The sequence below is a fragment of the Lepus europaeus genome, chromosome 13, assembly GCF_033115175.1.
Source record: "Lepus europaeus isolate LE1 chromosome 13, mLepTim1.pri, whole genome shotgun sequence".
NCBI classification, from domain to species: Eukaryota; Metazoa; Chordata; class Mammalia; order Lagomorpha; family Leporidae; genus Lepus; species Lepus europaeus.
The window spans coordinates 84,087,208-84,097,514 of record NC_084839.1 but is presented as its reverse complement, the minus strand read 5'-3'; the positions used below and the strand labels follow the sequence as shown (position 1 = coordinate 84,097,514).

Genomic DNA, 10,307 nt, shown 5'->3' with positions numbered 1-10,307 from the left:
TTGGAAAAATGTTTCTACAAAGAAAATGTCATGTTTAGCTTTACAGACAAATTGTTCTAAACTTTCAAAGAACAGAACACTCTAGCTTTACACAGACTCTTTTAGATGATCAAAAATAGGGGAATACTCCCACCTCATTCTACAAAGCCAGCATAACCTTGATAACATAGTTAAAATAGTAAAAGAAAATGACAGATCTATTTTGTTTATGAATTTAAATACAAAAATATAAACAAAACAGTAATGAATAAGATCTACCAAATTTTTAAGATTTAGAACAAAGCAAATAAAATTAGGCTTATTTCATGAACCCAAAAAACTTTTTTAAAAGAAGTCATATTAAGAAATCCTTATTCATTTATATTAATGGCTTTTACTATCATTCCTGATTACATTCCAGAGTTGTAGGAGATATAGTTTCATCTCAAAGGGACAGAGAAAGGATTCTCAATTCTAAGTCTTTTATAGCAAAGGCTCTAACAAGGAGAGATCAAGGGCCTACAGTGCAGTGCCTTCTCAGGCCAGCATTTTGATGGGAGGCTGGGATCATCCTAGGGACATAGCCTCCTGCTGCTACAAACCTTGCCAGAGTTTGGTTGTCTCTTACCGCGGATTCATTATGGGGTGAAAGTTCTTATCTCTCTCTTGGTTCCTGGTCAGTTAGGTAGAATCTATTACTCTCCGTGATGGATACCTCCTTAACTGAGCCAGTTAAAGACAAAGGGAGAAACGTTGGCTTTCTTTATAACAAAAAAAAAAAAAAAAAAAAAGCAGCATTTTGTGTAACAGATTAAAGCACATTTATAACCTAAATCTATCCAAGCACTCTTACCCCTGTATTTCAGCTACCCACCCTCCCACTCTTCCCTTTCTGTTACCAAAGAAAACAGACTGGGCCTGATGCCATACTTTAGCATCAAACATCCCAAGCAGAGAGTGTACCAAGGGTTACAAAAGCAGGTTTTTCATCCAGAGAGAATTGCCTTGTTGCACACACAGTAATAAACCAGAGACAGACCTCTAGGTCTAGGAGACTGGAAAACAGAAGTGCAGGAAAAAACAGAAACGGTGTCTCAGACGCCTTTGGATAACTTCACACTAACCAACTATCCAAATTAGCCAAGGGAAGCCCTAGATTCAGTAAAATAGGTATAACGAAGTCCTGACATTCTAACATAATTCCAGATGCTAACACTGTTCCCTCCAAACCATCTGCTTTTTGAAATTTCCCTACTAAGGTATCATGGCCGTTGTCTTCGGAATTATCTATCCTCTCAATGGGTGCACTCAACTTAAAAAAGAGATTTTTCTCCTTTTAACGTATAAACACAAAGCTTTTAACTTCAAAATAATCCATTCACTGCAGTTACTTCTAAATGCACTCCATTTATGCATCTCCACAATGCATTGTTCAGCACACAAAGGAAGTCGGGTAGTTGGGTGGGAAGATTAACCATTAAGTCCATCATTTTTAATAGAAATCAAGGAACTTTCCTTCACAATGAAGTCATCCACCATATTAACTAGGCCAAAACACTGGCTCGTCATTTAAACCTTCTAATGGCCACATTCGTTTGGAGCAATGTAACGCCTAGCTCTTATTTATAAGACCTTCGCATGCGTTTAAGGTGTCGATCTTCTTAAGAATTAACGTTTACATAATTATTTTTTATATCCATTTTAATCTGATTACCAAGAACGTGTCGGGTGCATAAATTTACTGCCACGTTATCAGATATATCGCACGGCCGAGCCATGTTCAAGACGCGATTCTGAGCACTAAACATTACAAAACGAGCTCATCGCTTCTTCTTTGAAGGGAAAAAAGCGCATTTCCCCCTTGTTTCACCAACAAAGGCGGACACGGCAAGGACGGCTCGTCGGCCGCCGGTTCTTATCACCCCATCCCTGGCCACATCGGCTGACGGCTCGCTGACTCTTTTTTAATTTGTTGCGTCTGCAACTCCTGAGCCGTTGGGCGGCCTGTGTCTCGCAGGCAAGCCGCGGCCTGACACCGGCCGGGCCCAAGGCGCGGGTGGACCGGGGGACCTCGCGGGTCCCACGGGCCGCCTCCCCCGCCCGGAGCTACCGCGGGAGCCACCCGGCCGCGTCTCTCTGCGCTCGGCCCCGCCGCCAGGCTGCTGCCTCCGCCGGCGCGCAGAGACGGGCGGAGGCCCGCCCCTGGAGGTGATTGACGCGCCGTCTCCTCCAATGGCCCACGCGCTCGGCCCCGGCGGGCTGGGCAAGGGCCGCGGCTCGCGGAGGAATCTCTCCTGCCCTTTAGTCCCGGGCAAGGTGTTGCGGCCGGCGCCATCTTTTCGAGCCGCCTATCTCGGGTGCCGCCATGTTGGTGAGGAGAAATCACCGTTACGGCCACTGTCCAAATCCCCGCGTCGCCGCACGCCGCCCGCCCGCCCGCTCCCACGCCTCAGCCACCGGCGGCGAATAGAGACTAGAGCGGCAGCGCCGGCAGCGCGGGGCCGTTGCCCAGTGTGTGCAGTTAGAGCCCCATCTCTCTGGCGTGGTTGTTAATAGACTGGAAAGTCTGTGTCTGTGTCGCTCACTAGTAACCGTGAGTTTTTACCACTTCGTCACCTGTCGGCGGCGGCCGGGAGCAGGTGCCCGCAGGCGGCGCAGGGGGTCCGCCCGCGCCCCGCCGCCGCCGCCGGCTTCGCAGACCTGCCCTCCAGCCCCCCCCGTTCTTGACCAAACATGACAGACTGTGAACATGCAGGGCACGACAGGTCGGGAACCCTTGTCTGTCTTTCTGTCGGAGGAGAGGAGGGTCGGGCGGCGGGGGCGGGCCGGGCCGGGCGCCTCCTGCATGACTTGGACGTCTCTGTGTGGCTCCGTCAGTTCCATGACGCGCGCCCTCGTGTGAACCTCAGGCTCGCGGCCGCGGGCAGGTCCGGGGTCGCCGGCGCCGCCCCGCCCCGGCCGGGCACGCGCGAGCCCCCCGCCCCGGGGCGGCTGGGGGGTGCGGCGCGCGGCTCTGCGGCGCCGCCTCCGGCTCCCCGGCCCCGGGGGCCGCCGCCGACCAGGGCCCAGCAGGAGCAGCCCGGGACGCCCACTCGGAGCGGCGTGGCGCTGGGTGACTCCCACCCGAGCACGCCTCTTGAGAACAAACACGTTTGGGTTTGAGGAAAAGTTTGGAGCCTGCCCCCCCTCCCCCCACCCCCCCACCCCGAGGGCCGTTGTCGTCTGCGGTCTCGCCCTTGGGATTGGAAATGGCAAGTTCAGCGTGTTAACACCTCCTTGGGTTGTGCAGACCTTGGTGTGTGTAGCGCAGCCTGCTCCGAGAGTGGAAGCGCGGAGGGGTTACTCCAGCTGGCCCGATTTTCTAGATACTGTGTATCGCTTGAAGATGTAACAGATTCTGGTGATTTTTTTTTTTTCTATTTTCATTTTTTTAAATCTCTGGCTGTGGCCGAAGAGGCAGGTTCTTGGTTCCATTTAGCAGTTCGGTGGACAGTTATAAAGTATGCGCCTTAGGATACTTAAGCTTCGGTTAGATTGTAAGTGTCCGTCCGTAGTCGTCTTAATCACGGAGAGGGAGGGGCTTTCATTCATTAAAATCACCGGCACAAAATCCATTGCGTTTTACTTTTTTGCGTAGAATAACAGTTTGAAAATGTAGAACCTCGTAATTAGCTTCATTGTTAATAGAAGTCATCAACAGTATGCATTGTGCTCTGAGTCATATACAGGTTGCAGAAGTTTTACCGGTGGAGTAACTTGTTCAGCTTTTGGTAACGCATTCTAAACACTTTTCTGTTTTGGTTTTGTTTTTAAACCCAGAAACAAAAATCACAGACATCACTGGAATTTGAAATATCTGTTTGGTAATCTTGAGAGAGATAAAAGTGATTTTGCAACAGTTTTGGTACGGTAATAATAAAAGCAGATTCCTAGAAGACAAGTCAAAGGCGTAGTTGTTTTTAGATAAGAAAATGCACTCTTAAAAATATAGGTGCATGAACTTTGCCCCTCACACTATTTTTTTTAATCTTCCCCATTAAAAGAATTCATGGAATGAATTCACTAGTACTTTGAGAAGTTTTCCACTCTGAATACCTGTGGGCAAACCAGTGATGGGGTTTTGCTAAAACAGACTAAAATTCGTTCTTTTATGTGAAAGGAAATCGTTATCTGTTAGTGCAGAGTAGAGTACCTTTAAGATTTAGAATTACGTATTCTACATAATGAAGCAACCATGTTACCAAATTCAAAAATCAATAGAAGTTCTCTAGTAAGGAATTTAAAAATAACTTGAAATTTTAAAATACTGGTTTAAATGTTGAGAACTTTGAAGAATTCTTTGTGAAATATTAACAACATAGTAGGAACTGAAGATTAGTGGTGAAGATTAGTGTGATTTTAGCCTATTTTGTTTCAGATTAGGACACAATATTTTCTTCAGCTATATTTTAATTTAGTTAAGTGGCAGTATTATTCTGAGGCAAAGAGATTGTTTTTCATACTATGAAAACAAACCCCAGAAAACCTGAACTATCTAAGTAGTCAAGAAATGGTTCTAGCTCCAGCCTTGCTGCTACTTAGTTATGTTATTGCTAAAAGGATTCCAAGGGAAATTTTCAACTTCCCCAAGATCGGTGGTTCTCAACTGTCTCTGGGGAGCTTTTGAAAAAAGTAATGATGCCGTTGTTGGAGGCTGAACCTTGGCCTGTGTTTAAACAGTTCTGAATGCTTCCCAGGTAATTCTAATAAGTGCCAAATTGAGAACCACTACACTAGATCAGTGTTCCCCATTTAGATTTTTGTCCTGTCCAGAGCAACTAAATCAGAATCTCTGTTCCTCAGATGATTTTTTTTTCAGGTGATTCTAAAGGGGAAAATGGGCTGATCTGTGGCTCCCAAGATATCCCGTGATGCTGTATTACAGCTGTTTTATACTGTAATTAAAGTTTCTCTGAATTACATGGAGAAAGATATATGAAATCTGGTATAAAAGGTTAGGCATTGTGTTAATATTATTTTTCTGACATTTTTGAAAAGAGGTATATTGTGCGTGCACGAAAAATGTGAAGTCAATGATTTATATTTACAACTGCTTTGATTTTTTTTTTAGAAAGATTCTAAATGTAAAGAGATTTTACATAATGCATTTTTTCCTTTAAAATTTATTTTTTATACATATGAACATTTTACATATTTGTTTGCCAAATGACTAACTTTATTTTTTAAATTTTTTAATTTTAATTTTTTTTTGACAGGCAGAGTTAGACAGTGAGAGAGAGAGAGAGAAAGGTCTTCCTTTTTTCTGTTGGTTCACCCCCCAAATGGCTGCTACGGCCGGCGCGTTGCGGCCAGTGCGCTGCGCAAATCCGAAGCCAGGAGCCAGGTGCTTCCTCCTGGTCTTCCATTCGGGTGCAAGGCCCAAGGACCTGGGCCATCCTCCACTGCCCTCCCGGGCCACAGCAGAGAGCTGGACTGGAAGAGGAGCAACCGGGATAGAATCCGGCGCCCCAACCGGGACTAGAACCCAGGGTGCCGGTGCCGGAGGTGGAGAATTAGCCTAGTGAGCCGCGGCGCACCAAAATGACTAACTTTAAAAAACATTCATTTGGTGTAGTTCCTTTAAATATTTTCAAGCCTGGAGCAAAAGCATTGTATTTATTTATAAAGTGTTATCAGTATAAAAATAGCTTCATATATGCAGATTATAGATCTAGTTTCTGAAGGACTTTAGAAATAACTGAGATGTAGGATTTGGAGAAGTCAGAGAGAGGTATAATCTTTGTCTCTTCATTCAGTATTCCTGAAAAGGCACAGCTCGAGTAAGCTAGCTTTATATTTCAGTTGGATGTTAACCTAATTAAACCCAATTAAAGCAATTTGCAAACAACTCTTGAAGGCTGAATACTATGAGCCCCTGCTTTGGACACATTCTACAGTAGAGAAGGAAAAGATAAATGCAACCCGAGTAACTACTAAAGAATTTTCTGAAATGGGCTACTGATAAGTTTTACAAGGCCTGCACTGGGGAAAAAGATGCTTTTAATATGAATTAATGTAAGCTTATGATCCTTAGAGTTTAATTGATGAGGAGGTATGGCTAATACTTTCCTTTGCAAGGAGATAATTCTTTACCCATTATAAACATCCTCAATGCCTTCTTTCCCTCCTTTCCTTTTTCATATAAACAGTAAAATTCCAAATAGTCAGAATTATAGTGGTTTATGGCCCTCCATAGCTCCCTATATCAACTGAAATCTTGTCAAAAGATTGTACTGGAGATTCTGAAGTGACGAGAATAGAGATGATTGTACTTTCTCTATGACAAGACTTTCCTTTGATTGTTGACTTAATCCCATGTGGTAGGTAATCATGGTGGTATTACAGTGTTCAGTGATTTGTATGGGCTCTCACAATCACAACCCAGATAAGGACCTAGTATACAAACTACTACTTGCCATATTTTGTCACTGTTTACGTTTGGCACAGGGAAGTTACTGAGTGATTTCTGGCCTTTAATTCTTGTATAGGTTGGAATTGTAATGTGTTGCGTTTGAGAGAACCTTCCATTTTGATTCTGGTCTGTTCTTTTAACTTGGTTAATACTCTTTTTAATGATTTTTTTTTCTTCATGAAATGAGGTAGTTGAACTAGATTGTCTCCAGTTTCCATTCCCTCTTTAAAAAATCAATTAAAAGAATTATAGATGCCTTTTTTCACATCAGAGTATACTTTATGCTCTACTCAATATCTGATTTGTAAATTAGCTTGTTTAGTGGAGTAACTGCCCTCCCTGACTATTATTTTGGATTCCTGAATCCACCAATTTAACTATTATTGAAATTACCATACAGAGTCCTTCTTTAAGAAATGTAAAACTGAAGTTATGTGTCAGGTTCAGGTTTGAGGTTGGAAAGCACTCTCTTAGGAAGACATTCTGTCCCCAACCCCAATCCTCCCTACCCCACTCCCCCACCCCAACCCCCGCTTCTCAGATTCAGTGTTTCCTTTCAAAGTATAGCATTAAGCACTGATGAAACAAACCTAGATGCAGCATCATGTACTTGCTCTGTGGGATCTTAGAATCTAGTTGGGAAACGGATAGATAGTTATAGCCCAAGTATTATGGTGGAGGTATGAACTGAGTGTGTTAGAGTACAAAGAAAATCTTCAGGGAGGCATTGAAGAATAGAGAGGTCTTGGAGCTGATGTTGTAGCATAGCTGGTTATGCCGTCTCCTGCCATGCCAGCATTCCATGTGGGCAGTGGTTCTTGTCCTGGCTGCTCCACTTCCCAACCAGCTCCTTTCTAATGACCTGAGAAAAGCAACAGAGGATGGCCCAGCCCTGACCTTTGTGGCCGCTTAGGGAGTGAAGCAGTGGATGGAAGACCTCGCTGGCTCTCTGTTTCTCCCTCTCTCTTTGTGAACTCTGACTTTAAGATAAATAAATCTTTAAAACAAAAAAAAAAAAGGGGGGGGGAATAGATAGGTCTGGAGGATGGCTAAAGATGGGGCTAAGTAGAACCAGAGCTATATGAAAAGCAAGGAGAAATGAAATGACACAGTAGGTTCTGTTCTGGCAAGAGCATTAGTATGCGGAGTCTGTACAACTATTTGGGACATGGGGGAAAAGGCTCTGAAGGATGTGAAGATGCCATTAAAGTATTTAACCAGGAGAATGATCAGATGCATTTTTTAGTATAATAACTTGAGAGCTAGGAGGAAGTGCTCTGGAAAGGTAGGGCAGTAGAAGGCAGACAGGCTATTCAATCATTTTCATTAAACATTAAGCACCTAGTATTTAACATGTATTGTTCCATGCACAGCAATGCAGAAAAAAATCCTTAATGTAATGGGGCTTAGATTTTCCTGGGAAGAAAATAAATAAACCCACTTGAAAAATGTATCAGATGATAATAAAACAGAAAGGAAAATAGGGAGTCTTGTGGATATGGGAGAATGTTTCTGTTTTAAGTAGGGTGTTTAGGGAAGCACTTAGAGTAACATTTAAGCAAAGCCCTCAACTGAGAGAGCAGTCCAGTCTCATGACATCTGGGGAAAGATAAAGGGAATGGGAGGTGCAAAAAGCCTGCAGCCAGGAATGAGCCTCTGTGGTTAGGAGTAGGAAACAGCAAACAATAACAGTGAGCTGTGGGAATAGTGTGGCTGGAGAAGAGAGCAAGCAAGGGGGAGAGTAGTGAGAGAGGTGTAATGATGATTGTATAGAGTTTTGTAAAGAGTAGTGAAAAGAGTAGTGAGAAGAAATGGCTGTAGTAATCCAGGCCACAGGAGATGCTGTTTTAGGACACGCGTGTGAAAATGGCTAGCTTTGGATATGGTTTGACTGCAGGCAGAACTAGTATTTGCTGGTGGATGGATATGGAGTGTGAGAGAAAAGATGAGCCAAGCTGCTGTGAAAGTCCAGTTGATGAAGTCCTAATCAAAGCCGTTGGCAATGAGGAAGCACACACAAGGCAAAACCTTTGGAGTATTTCTTAGAATCGATAGAAGTGGAGATAAATATGAGTGTCTGGGGGTTTTTAGCTGTGACGTTAGTTGAAATGAATCAGCACCCAGGTCTGTGTGTCATGGAGAAAAGGATATTAGAATAGTTTAAGATTCACATGAAAGAGTGCTGTAGGGTTTGCAAACTGGTGGACTTTAAGCTTAATATCTGTGCACACTGTGTTTCCTGCAGGATATTTTAAAATACTTTTGTTTGAATCCATTTAAGACTCGACTGTGTTTGCTACCTTCTGTGGTCTTAACATTCATAATCTGTTGGAAACCTACCACCCAAGGTATGCTTTCCTTGTTTACATGAGCTGCCTCATCACTGTAGGCACTTGAGTTTGTGACCCTTTGTTATATATTGTTTTAACCTGGACAGACTAGCTACTACCACCACCACCACCACCACCAACAAAACCTTACCAGAAGTGGGTGACTTGGGTTAGACAGATTAGGCCTTCACTCCCGGACTGCCAGTGTATTCTCTGTGTTGATGGTCCCTGGAGTATGTAACATAATGGCCCCAGTCTAGTTTTTCAGATTCAGAAACAGGTCAGAGAGCTGTTTCTACTCAGAAATGTAATTCATACTAAAAAATGATAATGGTGACTAACATCTGGTGCTTGCTGTGTCACAGATACTATTTTGAGTGCTTTGTAAGAAGTGTTTAATCCTCATAACAACCCTGGGAAGTAGGTCCTATTATTAGTCCCCACTTTTACGGATGAGGAAGCAGACACTAAGAGATTGGTAAATTTCCCATGGTCTCAAAGCAAACCCATAGGAACTTAAATAATGTGACTCCAGGGGTTGGCATTTGGCTCGGCTGGCCCTTAAGGTGTGCTTGTGATGCTTACATTGGAGTGCCTGGGTTTGAGTCCTGCTTCAATTCCTAGTTCAGGCTTCCTGCTCATCTGTTCCTGGGAGGCAGTAGTAATGGCTCAAGGACTTGGATCCATGCCACCCACTCAATCTGGGCTTCTGGCTTTGGCCTTCCCAGCTCTGGATTGTATGGGCATTTAATGTGTGAACCAGCAGGTGGGATATTTTTGTTTCTTTCTCTACCTTTTAAATAAAATAAAATGAAAATAATTAAAAATTCCTAATCCAGAGTCCATACTTTTACCCAAGGGTATACATCCCCATCACAAGATAATGTATATATGTGAGAAAGCCAGTTTATAAGTGTAAAATGAGGACTAGATGTTTTGTATCAGAGGATATATTTTCTCCATAGTAGAGTGCTATATGAATGAACAAAGTTGCCTAATGACAAATGTATGAGATTAGAATAAGGGAGTTACAAATGACTAAAAGTACAAATGGCATCAGACGCTAGTAAAGTTGTATTCCCATCTTCATAGTGTACCTGTCAAGCAGTCAGTTGGATCTATCTGCCTTACAAGGTATTTTTTTCTCCTGGGTAGTGCTTACAATAAACTAACATTAGATCTTTGTGTTTGTGTGTGAGGTTGAGTGCTTTATAACTTCTATAAGAAGAGAGATTGTGTGTTGATTTCTTTTTTGTTTTGTTTTGTTTTAATATAATCCTCAGGTTTATTTATCAAATATCATCAATTGGGTCTTTGTGTGTGTTGATTTCTACTTCCTTGGGATATATACAATTTTGTTTAAAATGTATGCTTTATATAAGCAAACCAGCATGGACAGGAATGATCCATTGGCTTAAGAAATACCTACATATTTTGACTGTACATACATTGCACAAAATATATTTTTTTGTTTTAATGGTAGTTTGTCAAGTTTGAAACCCAATACAACTATTTGGCCAAAATAGGAGCTAAAGTCAATATCATCA

At 42.9% G+C, this 10,307-nt stretch overlaps 1 protein-coding gene across 1 annotated transcript in view; it reads left to right on the top strand.

Annotated features, from left to right (window-relative positions):
* Nucleotides 1-2,358: 2,358 nt before the first annotated feature.
* The window catches only part of ZC3H6 (zinc finger CCCH-type containing 6), a 73,665-nt gene continuing 65,716 nt past the window's right edge, over nt 2,359-10,307 (top strand). Inside the window, exon 1 of the mRNA XM_062209842.1 lies at nt 2,359-2,744. Coding sequence (XP_062065826.1) covers nt 2,713-2,744 — 32 coding nt within the window. The 5' untranslated portion in view covers nt 2,359-2,712. The remainder of the gene's footprint in view (nt 2,745-10,307) is intronic.